Source organism: Saccoglossus kowalevskii, chromosome 18, assembly GCF_978046115.1.
Source record: "Saccoglossus kowalevskii chromosome 18, keSacKowa6.1, whole genome shotgun sequence".
In the NCBI taxonomy this organism is placed as follows: Eukaryota; Metazoa; Hemichordata; class Enteropneusta; family Harrimaniidae; genus Saccoglossus; species Saccoglossus kowalevskii.
In genome coordinates this window covers 410,549-428,639 of record NC_140658.1, presented here as the reverse complement: position 1 = coordinate 428,639, position 18,091 = coordinate 410,549, and the positions used below count along the sequence as shown (strand labels likewise).

Here is an 18,091-nt window from a genome sequence, read left to right as displayed (position 1 = left end):
TTTGGTGAATATTTTTGTCATTTTTGGTAAAAAGTGATATTTTCGACTTCTTGTTGAAAACAGCAAGTCCTGTTGCATTGATACTATGCATATTGTTCATTTTCTGATGATATCTTCTGTTCTTTAATTGTAATGTGCATTGCTAACAGCGGTGCTATCTCAGCCGAGAGGCTGCCATTTTGTTTAAAGTCTTTACATTTTTTAGCTCCGCTGCGACTTTGTCGAGCGGAGCTTATCATGTCAGTGATTGTCCGTCGTCCTCCGTGTCAAAGTTTTACATTTTCAACTTCTTCTTGAAAACTACAAGCCTGAATACTTTGATACTTGGTGTATATGTACCTTGGGTAGACCTCTCTTAGATTTGTTCATTTCATGATGATATCTTCAATTCTCTAATTTTGGTGAATATTTTTGTCATTTTTGGTAAAATGGGATATTTTCAACTTCTTGTTAAAAACAACAAGTCCAATTGCTTTGATATTACATATATAGGTACTACATGTGGACCTCTCTCAGATTTGTTCATTTTGTAATGATATCTTTAATTCTCTAATTTTGGTGAATATTTTTGTCATTTTTGGTAAAAAGTGATATTTTCGACTTCTTGTTAAAAACCGCAAGTCCAACTGCTTTGATATCACATATATAGGTACTACATGTGGACCTCTCTCAGATTTGTTCATTTTGTAATGATACCTTTAATTCTCTAATTTTAATGAATATTTTTGTCATTTTTGGTAAAAAGTGATATTTTCGACTTTTTGTTAAAAACCGCAAGTGCAATTGCTTTGATATTACATATATAGGTACTGCATGTGGACCTCTCTCAGATTTATTCATTTTGTAATGATATCTTTAATTCTCTAATCTTGGTGAATATTTTTTTTATTTTTGGTAAAAAGTGATATTTTCCAATATTGTTGAAAACCGCAAGTCTGATTGCTTTGATATTACATATATAGGTACTACATGTGGAACTCTCTCAGATTTGTTCATTTTGTAATGATACCTTTAATTCTCTAATTTTAATGAATATTTTTGCCATTTTTGGTAAAAAGTGATATTTTCAACTTCTTGTTAAAAACCGCAAGTCCAATTGCTTTGATATTACATATATAGGTACTACATGTGGACCTCTCTCAGATTTCGCAATAACTCGCCCAATGGACGCATGTACATTGAGAACAATAATGGCCCTAAGACGGAGCCCTGTGGAACACCGGTTTCTAATATAGACGTCATATCAGAAAATACATTTCCAATTTTCACTTTTTGAATGCGGTTACTCAAATACGACTCAAACCATTTGATGATGAGACCATTTAAACCAAAATTTGATCTCAACCTATCGATGAGAATCCTGTGATTCACAGTATCAAAAGCGGCTGAAAGATCCAAAAGTACGAGAGCAACTGAATTCTTAGAATTATCAATACTGCATAGTACATCGTTAGCGACCCGCAAAAGAGCCGTTTCAGTGCTATGTGCGGTCCGATACGCTGATTGAAACTCTTTATACAACGAATAATTCTCTAAATGTTGTTTCACTCTGGATGCAACGACACGTTCAAGGACTTTAGATATAAAAGACAAATTAGAAATCGGTCGATAATTTTTCAGCATGTTTGAATCCAACGATGCTTTCTTGAGCAGAGGTTTAATCAGCGCACATTTCATTTTCTCAGGAACACTTCCAGTTCGAAGTGATTCATTTATGATATCTGTTATAGGTGAAAGCAGGATGGAAAGGATCTTTTCATCTTTTAATATATTAGTGGGTAAACAGTCCAAATCGCACGAAACCGACGACGATTTTTTTATAATTTTAATTATTTCATCCTCCGTGGCTGGTTCAAAACATTTCAATTCATCACCAGAGAACTTGTGCAGTTCGTTAAAACGGTTTCCATTCAATAAATTTAGATTTAGTCCTTGATTGATTTTCTTAATCTTATCCACGAAAAACATGCTAAAACGATTCGCTAAATTTATTTTGTTATCGTGAATCGGCAACGCATTCAAATTATTTGTCGAGCCTAGAAGACCATTTACGATGGAAAACAGTTTTCTTTGGTCACCATTACAATCCGCGATCTTATCAGCGAAATAACTCCTACGTGATACATCAATAAGATCATTAACTTTATTTCGTTTAGATTTGTAGATTTGGCGATGGACAGTTAAACCAGTTCGCCGCCACGTCCGTTCAGCTTTACGGCGTTCAGTGCGGGCGTGGTAAATATCAACATTTATCCACGGCTCGGCCACACGAACGTGAACAGTCTTCTCAGTCATGGGGGCATGTTTGTCAAGCGTTTCTGATACAGCAGTGTTGAAAATACGTAACTTAGCTGTAGAATCTACCTGGTCAACTGTTCTAGTACACCCAGATTCGAGTAGATCAGATGCGAAATTATCCCTATCAAAGTTCTTGAAGCAGCGATAAGTAATTTTGGTACGATTTGATGTATTATCATGATGATTTGACAAACTAAAGAAAATGGGATAGTGATCAGAGATTGCTGCGGCCTGGTTCACTTCCAATGATAACACAATATTCTCACGGGTAATAATTAAATCCAAAATGTTACCAGAACGATGGGTAGGTTTGTCTACTAGCTGCACTAAATCATGCATTTTTAAAAGTTCCAGAAATCTGCAGGTGTCACGATTGTCAGGGCTCCGTCTTAGGGCCATTATTGTTCTCAATGTACATGCGTCCATTGGGCGAGTTATTGCGACGTCACGGCGTAAAATATCATTTTTACGCCGATGACACACAGATTTATTTATCGGTTTCTGAAGATGATCAAATTCGCGCCCGGGTGATACTTCAGACATGTATTCAAGACGTTAGCGATTGGATGTCTTGTAATTTCCTACTTTTGAATGTGTCGAAAACTGAATTTGTGTGCATGTCGTCTCGGAGATTCTCACAAGACTCGTGTCCTTTGTCTAGTATCGCAATTGGTGAAGAATTGGTTAGTGCTTCGTCAAGTGCTAGAAACTTAGGTGTCTTGTTTGATTCGCAGCTATCTATGGAAACACACATTTCTACTATTTGTAGATCTGGATATTCCCATCTAAGAAATATTAATCGTATTCGTAAATCATTATCCCAATCTGATACTGAAAAGTTGGTACATGCATTCATATCTTCTCGCTTAGACAGCTGTAATTCATTATTGTCTGGTCTCCCTGTAACTAAGATAAAACCTCTTATTCGGGTACAAAATGCAGCAGCCCGCCTTGTCACTCGTGCTCGAAAATATGACCACATTACAGACATTTTTATTAAACTTCATTGGTTACCAGTTGTACAAAGAATCAATTTCAAATTACTTTTACTAGTGTATAAATCTTTGTATGGTTTTGCCCCAAATTATCTATGTGAATTAATCGAATTTTATGTACCTAGTCGTAGTTTAAGATCTGAATCAAAGTTTCTTATTAAAACTCGTCAGGTGTGTAGTAAAAAGTCCAAGGTGTTATACAAAGACCGTGCTTTTGAAAATTTAGGTCCTAAACTTTTTAATGAATTACCTCTGTCTGTTCGTTCTAGTCCTTCAGTAGACATTTTTAAATCCAGACTGAAAACGCACTTATTTAAATGTGCTTTTAATATTTGACTGATTGTTTATTGTATCAGCGCCTTTGATCTTCATATGTTGGAATTGTTGCGCTTAATTAAATAAAGTTATTATTATTATTATTTATTATTTGTTTATTTTGTAATTGTATCTTTAATTCTCTAATTTTGGTGAATATTTTTGTCATTTTTGGTAAAAAGTGATATTTTCGACTTTTTGTTAAAAACCGCAAGTGCAATTGCTTTGATATTACATATATAGGTACTGCATGTGGACCTCTCTCAGATTTATTCATTTTGTAATGATATCTTTAATTCTCTAATCTTGGTGAATATTTTTTTTATTTTTGGTAAAAAGTGATATTTTCCAATATTGTTGAAAACCGCAAGTCTGATTGCTTTGATATTACATATATAGGTACTACATGTGGAACTCTCTCAGATTTGTTCATTTTGTAATGATATCTTTAATTCTCTAATCTTGGTGAATATTTTTGTCATTTTTGGTAAAAAGTGATATTTTCCAATATTGTTGAAAACCGCAAGTCTGATTGCTTTGATACTATACATATTGTTCATTTTCTGATGATATCTTCTGTTCTTTAATTGTACCGTTAAAATCCTATTATAAACCGCGGTTTATATTACAATGTATCAAATAAAAAATTGGGATCAACAGCTCAAGTTCGGGGTGCGGTTTCTATTACGTACATATTGCAATCACTAAATGGGCGTGGTCATTTTTTCCCACATCACTTGCACAAAACAAACAATACACTGTACAATCTTTTGAATATAAGCGTAACTACAATGCATTTATTTTTTTTAATTTTCTTCGTAACAGAAAGTATATTCTGACAGGAGTTTCAAATAAAAACAAGCACAAGAAAGTACGGTACCGTGGGTACGGTAACGCAATCTGGCCATGCTTCGGCTCACAAGTGAATAACTTGTTTTCGAAGTGTTGAAATTGTTGATTATTACTCAGTAGTGATTATAATAACGCACAAAAAATAAATTCATTGAATTGTTATCAAATGCAAGTAAAATTCAACTTAGTTTCACCGTAAGCGAATTATTTTGGTCACATGTAAAGGGCTCATACCACTAATTGAATTTCCATAGACGACAATGTTAACATATGACGAGATTGCTATATGAAAATGACGAAGAAAGTTGAAAATATGGCTCAAAAATGGGAAATCAACATGCCAGTAAATCAACCATATGAAAAAAACTAACATGTTGGCCAGCTCAAACTCTTGCAAATCTCAGGTAAACAAGACACACCTACTGTATTTGGATTGCACCAAGAGAAATCACTGGAAAAACACCAAGATTAGAACATCCATTAACATACAGAATAAACCCACAGGTACACAGCCGCTAAGTAGTAAACAAAAGACCACATGTTGGTCTCACCTCTGACCCAGGTGATTACGCCCTCAAACAGGAAGCACCTGAGAAAAATAATATTTAAAAAATTTCATTGGTTCTTGCTAGGCATTTAAATTGAGGGCTACGAGCAGCCATTGGTTAATTAGTGGCATGAGACCTTAAGAGAAATAAGAAGGTTTAATAAAGTTCTTGTTGATCTTATATATGATGGAATATCATTAGACGAGTAATTTCCCATGCAAAAAAATCCCCAAAATTTAAACCCTGGGAGTTATTTATCAAAATCTACCACTTGGTGGCGCCCTATACCCAGACAATTAGTTGTAGAAAGTGGCAACATACACACTCAGCATAACACCAAAAAAGATGGTAGGCAATGAATATAAGCCTGATTATTAGATGCAGTACTGTAAGGTATAATGTTCTCATTCACCACAAACAAGTACAGACCAACGTTGGGCATGATTAGTAATTTTAATTAATTTCTAGAAATAATACATAGAATAATGACAATTAAAAGTAGTTTACAACTATAATTTAAAAAAAAAAAAAAATTCTACTGAATCAAAAGTCTCAATTCATCAGCTCATTATTTCTCCAATTAATTAAAAACAAAAAAACAATTCCACGGCATCTGCATTTAGGCCGGAGACCTGTGACGGGCAACCTTGGATATACCAAAACACAACAGTGGTTTGATTTACCATGGCCACACATAGAATTTGCTCAACATAAAAAGCTAAATCAAATCTTATGTGAAAAAAAGAAATTCAACGAAACAATTTTATGATTTAAAACGAAATAAAAATAAAAATATACAAACAAGAAAAGGATCTAAATATAAAATACTCGTATTACACATCCCTGATCAAATTAAATTCAAATCAACAGGATTTCTGATTAATTGGGGGGGGGGGGGTTTACATGCACTGTTCAATAATAAACTCAAGATGTGATTAATTAGCTAACTATTCACAAAAATTCTGAGAAAAGAGCAGTAATTGTGAAATTGAAAGAGTTGTAATACTTGGCTAATATACTGACAGTATGCAAATCTCTTGTCAGTGACAAGATACACAACACAATTTTGAGAATTTATTTAAATATTTGAGATTTTGACCTCATTAAACTTTGAATAGGGTACATTAGAAATGACCGCACTACAAATTGTTAAGTTTGTCTTCCATAATGTGAAAATAAGACAAAAAACCCATAAAATGGGGTTAAGCATTTTTCTCAGAATTCCTAGAGCCATTGAAATTAGTGGTGACATGAATAATTCATTGATGAATGAATAAAAATAAAAAAGATTCCCAGTTACTTTGCACTATACCTGCCAAATAAATGGAGCTGATCTCATGAAATGTGTGCTTGAACACAACCTCATAATTATCAGATCTATGCAAGGTCAGGAGAGGTCAAAACTTATAATAATTAGGTCAAAGTAAACTTCGGTTATGTAAGATGAGATCTGCCAAAAATGACTAAATTCCAGTGAATAGAGCCATAATTATGGTTAAAACAACAACCTCAGGTGGTCCTAGGCAAACTGTTACTTCAGGGCTCACACCACTAATTGAATTTCCATAGATGACAATGTTAACATATGACGAGATTGCTATATGAAAATGACGAAGAAAGTTGAAAATATGGCTCAAAAATGGGAAATCAACATGCCAGTAAATCAACCATATGAAAAAAACTAACATGTTGGCCAGCTCAAACTCTTGCAAATCTCAGGTAAACAAGACACACCTACTGTATTTGGATTGCACCAAGAGAAATCACTGGAAAAACACCAAGATTAGAACATCCATTAACACACAGAATAAACCCACAGGTACACAGCCGCTAAGTAGTAAACAAAAGACCACATGTTGGTCTCACCTCTGACCCAGGTGATTACGCCCTCAAACAGGGAGCACCTGAGAAAAATAATATTTAAAAAATTTCATTGGTTCTTGCTAGGCATTTAAATTGGTTAATTAGTGGCATGAGACCTAAACGACCCATGCAATAAGACATCCGCCATGTAGGTTGAATGCACACGAGACGTTACTTGACCAAATAGGTCAAGTCGCTAATTAACCAATCAAAATGCTGGATGGTGCCCACGTGTTCAAATTATCTTGTTCATTTAAATATGTTAATGACAGGTCACCGACCTCATGGTGAACGAAACCCGGAAGAGATTTACCGATAATGTCGTGCGATCTTTTGGCTTTGATTTCCATGGAAAAACGACATGACTTTTTTTTAAATTAAGGAATTAGTTGTTTTCGAAAGATAAACTGAGCATTGAAAAAGCATTTAACAGTTTTTCGGTGATAACAGCTCATTGTCGAAAACTTGCGACGCATGGACGTATTCATGAGGAGTATTGACAAAAGTTGTCGCAAGAACAAAAGCAGTTTCACTGCGTGTTTGACATCCTAACGCTACTGAACAATAAAGAGGTGTGAATATTTGTAGGCACGTTGCTGAAACAAATGAATAGGATTAGGAACAATGTACCAGCTGGTTGAAACAAAGTCAGTCACGGTCTTGTTGAATTGGGGGTGCGGTTAGTAATAGGTACTTTTCATGTTTTCAATTTTTGTTGAGAACTCTTTAACACTGAAGCCGAAATCGGGGGTGGGTTACTATTAGGTATGCGGTTTATAATAGGATTTTAACGGTAATGTGCATTGCTAACAGCAGAGCTATCTCAGCCGAGAGGCTGCCTGTTCAGTAATCGTGTTGTACTGTATGGATAACAAGATATTACATGTACGGTATGTCTTGTCTTACAAACTGGATGTCATCATGTTGGGCTGAAATCATTTCTGAACTTCCATGACGACCGAAGATATGCTCGCTTACAGCAACTCGGAAACCCAACAAAACTGTTTGAACCTTAATTAATCATAAAATTTCTGTGGTTTTTTTTGCAGAGCCATCTTTCAGAAAACCAGTTGTCTATGTTGGAAATGAAAAATGAGGACGAATATGGCAATGTTGTGGCTGGTGACGATGAGATTGATGATAGACACTCCAAAGATAAAAAGAAAGGTATTTCTGTAAAATACTTTCTTTCAGCTGGAATTTATTTTCACTGATGTTTGATGAGTTGAATGTTCAATAAGAAAAAAAAGATATATTTGCTGGTTTTTATTTTCACTGAATCATCCCTTCAGCAAATATAAATTCAAGGCAATAATAAATTATTTTACAGTAGTCTAAATATGCTAGCTCAAAACAAAACTAAACAAAATAAATTACTTGTTTACAAATAATTCAACCACCAATGTTTTTCCAAAAAATTGCCTTCCAACAAATTTGTAAATATTTGTGTTTTGTTGCCCTAGACCTAGCATTCAGGTAATATTCTTCATGTCTTGCCAGGCTGGAAAATATGTTTAATTAAAACCCAGTGAATATGTAAAATTTAGCATAGAACACATTATCTAAATGATAAAACCGTGAATTTAAAACCCACTGAATATGCCTGAAATGGTAAATCTGTGAAATTTAAACCCAGTGTAGAAAATCAAAACCAAAAGTCGTATGTCGCCATTCAAGTAACCATTATTATATTTTTCAGGTCTCTGTGTTCTGCCAGAGAAGGCGTATATGAACATACAGAGTGTCCACAGTAATGAGAGTACTCGTAAAGATGTAGCGTCACAGGAGATTACAAAAACTCAGCATAGTAATACATTCTTATAAAATAAAGTGTATAAATCCACAGTGTTCATTTAGTGTGTTCACTTATGATGTTCTTTTAGTGTGTTCATTTAGGATGCTCATTTAGTATGTTCATTTAGTGTGTTCATTTAGCGTGTTCATTTAGTGTGTTCACTTAGAATGTTCATTTTGAATGTTCATTTTGTGTGTTCATTTAGAATGTGCATTTAGTGTGTTCATTTAGGGTGTTCACCTAGGGTGTTTATTTAGTGTGTTCACTTAGAATGTTCATTTAGTGTGTTCACTTAGTGTGTTCACTTAGGATGTTCATTTAGGATGTTCATTTAGGATGTTCATTTAGGATGTTCATTTAGTGTGTTCATTTAGTGTGTTCACTTAGGATGTTCATTTAGTGTGTTCATTTAGTGTGTTCATTTAGGATGTTTATTTAGTGTGTTCATTTAGTGTGTTAGAATGTTCACTAGGAAGATTGTTACCATTGGACAGAGCTAACACTTGATTCACATAATTAATCAGTGGCTTACAAGTGTTTAGTGTTTCTTCCAATTTGAGATAGACATTGCATGTAAGAATTGCTGTGATTTGTATATCTGTTTATAGATAGAGTAAGTGAACGTATTGCAAATTTGGAAACAATTCGAGATGAATTGAGATCCTCCTCCATGAATGGTGAAGAATCATTATCAAGTAAGAAGCAACCATCAGTTAGTCATATGGTTATGCCTAATATGAGTAGAAAAGTAAGTGAGGTTATTTCTTTGCTCATTTCACACTCCAATTACTATTTGTATCTACATTGCCTATGAATATAATCACTGGTGATTATTCCTCATATCAGACAAAGTTTAAAATGTAATTTGGTTTCCGTCTGTCCTGAGCCTTTTCTCAGACATGCTTTTACTGGTCACATTCACATTTGAATTAAAGACATTGTATGATGACTTACATATGCAAGTTGATTTTCTTTACCATTTGATTTGGTAGCTATTTTGGTCCTCAAATTTTAAATTGAGATATTTGAAAAAGGCCTTTTTTTTCAACTTTTCACATTAATTGCTAATAAGTTTTGAAACCTGTATAAGAGATATCTCGACTGTGATGTGTGAACTGATACAACTTGGCATGACATGATGTGATGATCCAAATCTTTTTATTGTCACTTCTTTTAACTACTGAATATTTAGAAAACAAATTGACTTGTTTCATGTTTTTATTAATTAGGTATATTTCTTACAAGATGGTTTTTACAGGCCTCTTTATTAGTCCTCGTTCGGACGAAGTCCGAAAACGAGGACTTTATAATTTGGTCTCTGTCCGGAGTCATATCTCAGAATCCCTTGGACTGATTCCGTTTATTCTTTGCATGTGCCTAGTACTTTATGTGGGACATATGCACATGCAGTGGTTTAGCGATTCGATTCAAAATGGCTGACTGATTTATTTCACAATTGGATCAAAGATGGCTGACTGGCAGCCATCTTGTTTTTTGAAAATGTTTTATTTTGAACATGCTTTGTCAGTTTTCATTCAAACTTGGTACATAGATTATACATGTTAGGATACATGTCCATGATGATTTATTTCACAATTGGATCAAAAATGGCTGACTGTCAGCCATCTTGTTTTTTGAAAATGTTGTATTTTGTACATGCTTTGTCAGTTTTCATTCAAATTTAGTACATGGATTATACATGTTAGGATACATGTCCATGATGATTTATTTCACAATTGGATCAAAGATGGCTGACTGGCAGCCATCTTGTTTTTTGAAAATGTTGTATTTTGTACATGCTTTGTCAGTTTTCATTCAAATTTAGTACATAGATCATACATGTTAGGATACATGTGCCTGAAAACCATGAGTTCCTGAGACAAGTATGCCATGACAACCAACACAACCTATACTCTTTTTGCTCCATTAGAGGTTATAAATGGCAAACAAGGGTATATGGAACAGATATAAGACTTCTCCGGGTAAAATTAGCATAATTGGAGGGAGATAGTAATCAAAGATGGCCGAATAACGGCTGTTTTTATTTTTGGCCATATTACTACTACACGGAACACATGTTTTGATGTAAATAAACAATCTGTTGTATACGCCACTTGGAACTCAAGTTTCAAGGACACGCTTGCGACAACCCCTCCGCTTTAATATGACGAGCACAAAGAGAACTTTCAAAAATTTAACGCGGACTGTGTCATTTTCAATGACTTGTTTGATTGCTAAATTGTGTGATGAATGCTTGTGTATAATTCCAATTGCTTGTTCTTGTGATAAAATTGCTATGGTTCATAATATTTTTTCTAATTTAATTTATCTCTTTTCCAGCCAAGAAAACGATTTAATAAAAAATTGAGTCCAGGTATGTATGCTGTGGAATAAGAGACAAGTATGCCATGACAACCAACACAACATATACTATTTTTCCTCCATTAGAGGTTATAAATGGCAAACAAGGGTATATGGAACAGATATAAGACTTCTCCGGGTAAAATTAGCATAAGCCCCAAGTATGCTAATTAGCTGAATCATTAAAATATGATTAAAATTGAACATAGACGCATCTCTGTCATTTATGTAAGCACATATGCTGCTAATACAACGAATACGATATATGTATATAACATACATGCATACTCTAGGGTTTTTCAAATTTGTTTGGATATATATCAAAATTCGTGAAAATTGACAACACGCAGATCGAACTGCGACAGGGAATAGAACGGCAAATGAAAACATGCAACAGAAATAAATGAACAATATGCAACATTAGAAATAAAACAAAAATAATGTATTGCTTATAATGTGACAAATAAACCAGAAATAATAAAAATCGACAGTGAGGAATCATTTGAATTAGGATTTTCACGCCGACAAACATGCCCAATACGCGTGAACTCAAAATGAATTAAAAATGTCGGGTTAAACTGCAAAAATGATTTCCGGTCTCGACAAATTACGAATCAACTGTCATACAAGATAAATAATAATTTACAAATTTACACAGTAAAAATTATAAAAATTCATACCGGTAGCTGTTTGAAAAAACTTCTCAGGTCATTATTTGTACGTTCATTGCCATCTTTGCAAACTTAAAGTCTAAGTCGGCGTCACTGTGGCCATTGAACAAAATCCCTACAACTTCTTCCTGAAATTCATCGATATCGTCACAAACAATTTGGACTTGCATTTTTAATCCACGGATTTTGCAGTCTGTCAGCTTGGCACTTTTCATTCATGTCTAATCACAAGAAAAATGGGGTCGCTCTGCTGCAATGGCACGCGATGCTTTTGTTTACAGTCTGGCAATCATCTTTGACCTTTATGCATCTGATTTACTGATTGGCTAAGAATGACATCACTACTAGTATTTCATCATAAAGGTCAAATCGTGACATTGCTTTCTTACCAGACTCGATGCTTATCAAGTTATCATTCAGCAAGTTCTGGTGGTTGGAATGTCTTACTATATGGATATTGCGGTGTGCTTGAAATAGGAAGGTTTTTTTTATCCAACGACAGAAGAGTAGTTTTCATGACACAAATGCACTAGCGATGATGAAAGATGGTAAAAAAGTTGGCAGTCTTCGGCGTGACATTGCAAAATTGCTGGCCCCAGTTTTGGATTTGCAAGCTGCTACCAAATATTCTATGAAGCCAAAATGACGCGATTTCAACCACTCTCTGGGCTGCTACAATTCTGCAACATTGGTTTAATTGTTAATGACGCTACGGCTGACCGAGTGCGACACTCGCTTGCTTCGCGGCTCTCCTTATACGATTTGCTTGAATCGTTTCTAAGGAAGCACAAACCAAACGGGCCATGACATATTTCAAAAAGAGAACTACCATTTCTGCTTTAATATATATTTAGCTCCGCTGTCGACTTTGTTGAGCGGAGCTTATCATATGAGTGATTGTCCGTTGTCGTTGTCCGTGTCAATGTTTTACTTTTTCGACTTCTTCTTGAAAACTACAAGCCTGAATGCTTTGATACTTGGTGTATATGTACCTTGGGTAGACCTCTCTTAGGTTTGTTCATTTCATGTTGATATCTTCAATTCTCTAATTTTGGTGAATATTTTTGTCATTTTTGGTAAAAAGTGATATTTTTGACTTTTTGTTAAAAACCGCAAGTGCAATTGCTTTGATATTACATATATAGGTACTACATGTGGACCTCTCTCAGATTTGTTCATTTTGTAATGATATCTTTAATTCTCTAATTTTGGTGAATATTTTTGTCATTTTCGGTAAAAAGTGATATTTTCGACTTCTTGTTAAAAACCGCAAGTCCAATTGCTTTGATACTACATATATAGGTACTACATGTGGACCTCTCTCAGATTTGTTCATTTCGTGATGATATCTTCAATTCTCTAATTTTGGTGAATATTTTTGTAATTTTTGGTAAAAAGTGATATTTTCGACTTCTTGTTAAAAACCAAAAGTTCAATTGCTTTGATATTACATATATAGGTACTACATGTGGACCTCTCTCAGATTTGTTTGTTTTGTGATGATATCTTCAATTCTCTATTTATTTTGGTGAATATTTTTGTAATTTTTGGTAAAAAGTGATATTTTCGACTTCTTGTTAAAAACTGTAAGTCCGATTGCTTTGATACTATTCATATTGTTCATTTTCTAATGATGTCTTCAGTTCTTTAATTGAAATGTGCATTGCTAACAGCGGAGCTATCTCAGCCGATAGGCTGCTTGTTTTATAGACTTGCTGAATGTTATGATTCTGAAAAAAAAAATCTTAAAAAATAAATGTAAATCAGCGGTGATTGCGCTGCCCTGAAGGCAGGAAGTGGAATACCTATTTTGCTCTCGCAGCTATTTCGCGTTCACCCCTTGTTTTACACAATTAACAATTATATTTAAAGAATTGTTGTAAGCATCCCGACAGATTGCAAGAAAGTCAACTGTTAATACAACCACAGTTAACAAATAGAAAATTGTTTTTTGTTATTTTTTGTATGACCTCAACTTCTTTATTGTGTCAAGGGGGGGGGGTGTTTGCCCAGGCATGGGCTCTTACCCGGATAAGTACGGTACATTCTTATGCTCCAAAAGTAACTTTTTCACCACCAGACTTTCTTACTTTCTGTACTTTTTTTCTTATATACTTCATTATTTCTGGAAATGAACCCTAAATTTGAAGCCAACACACATAATTTGAGTCAATTGTCAGTTTCAACAAATGTGGCAACTTTAAACGGACTATTTTGTAAATTTGTGATGGAAGAGGCAACAGGTGGTGAAAAGGTTAAGAGTTGAATTCTTATGATCACAGACATCTTTGCAAAGTTAACCAGCTCGGTTGTCGATCAGCATCACTACTGTAAACGAAAATTTTGGTGCAAGTTTTACTTTGGTCATATGAAGCATAGTGCCTATGATTTTAGCACAATTTTGTCTTCATGAATGAAATCAAATTGTAAAAATTTCTAGAATTGAACAATTAAGCGAGAACAGTTTCTTGTTCGTAATTGTTTCATAAAAGAACCATTGAATCTGTGTTTAATTAAAATCTTAATTTTGTTGCAGCTGCCCAAATTGAAAGAACGAAGGTTGGTTGTGTTGACTTAGAAACTCCTGATTCTATTTTATGCAACACCAATCTAAGGGTAAGTCTAATCTATGTGTGTGTATATGTTGTACTTACTGTGAATATAAATATTATATTTATAAATTAATTAAATCAAATTATAAATTTTCATGAGTAATAGCAATCAGTTGAGTACTGTTTTTTTAAGGGATGTAGTGTATTACTGAGGGTGTCTATTTGTGGCTGATTTGTCATTTCTCTGTTTTCAGGCTCTCATCAACAAACATGTGTTTAACAGTCTCCCAGCTATTTGTCAGCATTCGTTATTAAAGCTCTTGCCATCTGTTGATAGAATTGTAGGATCTGACAACGCATGGAGGTAATGTACCACTTTCGTTTTGTCACCTCTAATACAAATTGCATCTGTTGTATACTGCATTTTTAAAATACCATTTATTGTGATCATAGAAACACCTGTCATTTACGTAAGCACATGCACTATTAACAGAGAAAATTTGGTAGTCTCTTGTCAAATCACTTACCAAATAATCAATAACTACTGATTTATAGTCATTAATCTATAGTCATTTAACAATAATTACTTATCTAGTCATTTACCAACAGGCATCTCCCAACAATCACTTGTCAATAGTCATGTATTGATGATCATTAAGTCACCAATCTGTATTCACTTATCAATAATTAGGTCTACCAATAGTCACTTGATAATAATCAGCTACCAAGTCACTTATCAGTAGTCACTTCTTAATAGTCAATTACCAACAGTCGCATATCAATAATTACTTACAAGTCATCTATCAAGTCAAATGTCACTTACCAACAGTTACTTATCGTTAGTCTCTTACTAAATAACCTAACAATAGTCACTTATATATAATTATTCACCGTAGTCACTTACCAGCAATCATTTGTCAATGATCACTTGCCAACAATCACTTGTCAATATCTCATGTTGTGATACAACTGCTTTTAATGTTTTTTTCAGACTAAGCAATACTGCTTTAAATAATGAATTCTTTACTAGAGCCTGTATAGACTGGAAAGACAGGCTTGCAGATGGTGATTTTACTCCGGAAAATCAAATGAAGATTAAACAAGAAGCTGAGAAGGAACAAGCCAAAATTGACCCATGGAAGGTATGTATAATAATTTACAACCAAGGACAGAGTAGGGTGATTGTAAACAATGCATGTGATGGTTGTCATGCACACTGACACCAAGGATGCTGTATTGTTTGTTGTCTTGTACAAGACGACTGTGCTTGACACCTTGCACAGTAATTTGTTTTTATCGTGCCATGGCCGTTTTCATTCCAAGCTTTGCTTTCACATTGATGGAATGTATTACAAGTAATATGCAGCATATCCTTGCAGTGGGCGTGAAAGTGAGGCTTGGAATTGTAAAATGTGCATGCATAATAGCGGTTTGTACTCAAATTGATGTTTTTATTTCTTTTAACTGCAGGCAAAACACTTTGAACCTGTATGGGGGAAATCTACGCTACAGGAACCTGTTGCATCAAAATCAAACTCTTCATTCTTGGCAAGGACTTTACCCAGCAAGAAATCTTCAAATTTGCGGATATCTCGTGTTAATGTAACGTCATCTAAATCATCAAATTGTGTAGTTAAGAAATCTTTGTTGTCAAATGGCTCATCTCAGCGAAAACAAGCTGCAACAAGCAAAAAGACAAGTAATTCAAGTGGATATACAAAAGCTAGGGTATTTCAGAGTCCCCATCTTGTTAGAATGTTAAATGAACCGTCTGAGCTAGGAGAACCTGAAGATGTGGTTCATCAGGCTAGAACTGCTTTAAAAAGGCCTATATGTAACACACCAGACCCTTCCTCTACTTATGAGCCACCTGAAAAAAAAGTTAAGGTAACAGTTGAAGAAATTCAACTAGAAACATCTTTACAAGAGCAGGACTCTCTAGCTCAACAACCTGAGCCAGAGCCAGAGCCAGAATTAGAACCAGAACCAGAGCCGGAGTCTGAGATCAAACCATGTGAACCTATGCAATTAGAAGAATCCATTGAATGTAAGGTATCACAACCAGATATAGTTCAGTCTAGTCAACCAAAAACACCTTTACAAAATCAACAAGTTAAGCAGATCAGTCCAACCAAAAGTATTTCAACTAGTCCTACAGGACAAAAATCTGGGACTGCTTCAGCCAAAACATTAGCTCAGATCAGAGCGCATGCTACAGCAAAAGTACAAGGGCAAATGCAAACACGTACACTTGCACAGATACGAACTCAGAAGGCTGCAAAAGCCCAAGCAACCCAAGGCACTACAAGAACTCTAGCACAGATCAAAGCACAAACAAAAGCCAAACTTCAGGCACGGACACATGTACAAATGAAAGCCCGGCCAATGCCTGTGTCAGTCAATAACGATCCACGAATGCAAAGTGGAGGACTTATAGAAATTAAACCCAAACCACATCAGTGGATGAATTTGAAATCTATTGTACCAACTCATCCTACTACGTCTAAAACATTAGTTGCAGTTCCAGGACAGAATTATCCTTCAGTTACAGTGGTCAGTAATTTGGGACTTTTATCTCCAAATTCTAATGTGGTAACACTAACATCACAACCATTATTAATTACTTCCCCAGTTGTAAGCCAAGCCACTACGTCTCCTATTGTAAATAATTCTACACACGTGTTGACATCGTGTACAAATAATATGAATACTGTGTATACATCCACTGGTGCTCTCAATGAAATGACAATGGCCAAACAAGAGAATTATAATCCCAAACTTTGTGAGGATCTCAGCAGTGCTGTAGTATCGCAAGGTGAAGCTTATAGAAATGGTAGAATCAGTAACGGTACTGGCAGTACTGAAAATGACAATGCTAGTTATACATCAGAAGATGGAAGTTTATCCACTACAGAGGACGCTTTAGCTGTCAGTTTAGACGGTAGCAATAGTAGTTTTATCGCCAACGGTGCTGATAACAACACAGTATCATTATTAAATACACCGGGTGCTCAAATAATGTTGATACAAAATGATCAACAAAATGACTCTAATCAGTCCATGAGTGGCAAATGTTCGTGTCGTCTTAAAGCCATGATAATGTGCAAAGGCTGTGGTGCATTCTGTCATGATGACTGCATTGGACCCTCAACTCTCTGTGTTTCATGCCTTATTAAGTAGATGACATTTACTAGTCATACCATTTAAAAATTCTTAACAATTTCCAACTATGTCTTTACTGGCAGGAGGAACTCTTCAAATAATGGTTTATTACGACTGGATAATTTATGTAAATAAGCTTCAATAATGAAATATGTGCAAAATTAATGACCTAAATGTTTTTATACATTCTGACTTGTATCAAACCAATATTAAGACTTGAGTGCCGTCACTATGAAGACATACCCCTACATGATTATTATTTATTTAGCATGACTTCGGATTGGGAACGCCCCCAGGGAGAAGTTCTTTTGAAATTGAGAAGAAAGTGTTTTTTTTACATCAGTTGTTGATTTCAAGTCGTGCTTGTTTACAACTGATATAACTCAATCTATCTCGCTTTGTAACTCCAACTGTATAGTCAATAAATGCTGTTTTACAGTCGAGTGTTTTGTCAAACTACATGTGTATATGATTAATACATGATATACTGATTAATAATTTTATGGTTGTACCATAGGTGAATGTGAAGTTTGAGTTTGGGGGATAACTGTATTGACACTATTTTGTATAGTTATGCATAAAATATTGTCGCCAAACTGAGTGCACTATAGATGAACGACTGATGAATGGTCTGAAGGTATAGCGACATTGGCCCACCTTGGACCTTTAATAGCATTCT

General features: G+C 34.8%; 1 protein-coding gene across 1 annotated transcript in view; it reads left to right on the top strand.

The window, feature by feature from the left end:
• Positions 1-17,871, top strand: part of LOC100366809 (uncharacterized) — a 56,764-nt gene extending 38,893 nt beyond the window's left edge. Inside the window, exons 4-11 of the mRNA XM_085492809.1 lie at positions 7,921-8,038; positions 8,571-8,678; positions 9,275-9,414; positions 11,007-11,040; positions 14,235-14,314; positions 14,505-14,614; positions 15,242-15,392; positions 15,721-17,871. Coding sequence (XP_085348935.1) covers positions 7,921-8,038; positions 8,571-8,678; positions 9,275-9,414; positions 11,007-11,040; positions 14,235-14,314; positions 14,505-14,614; positions 15,242-15,392; positions 15,721-17,430 — 2,451 coding nt within the window. The 3' untranslated portion in view covers positions 17,431-17,871. The remainder of the gene's footprint in view (positions 1-7,920; positions 8,039-8,570; positions 8,679-9,274; positions 9,415-11,006; positions 11,041-14,234; positions 14,315-14,504; positions 14,615-15,241; positions 15,393-15,720) is intronic.
• Positions 17,872-18,091: the final 220 nt, after the last annotated feature.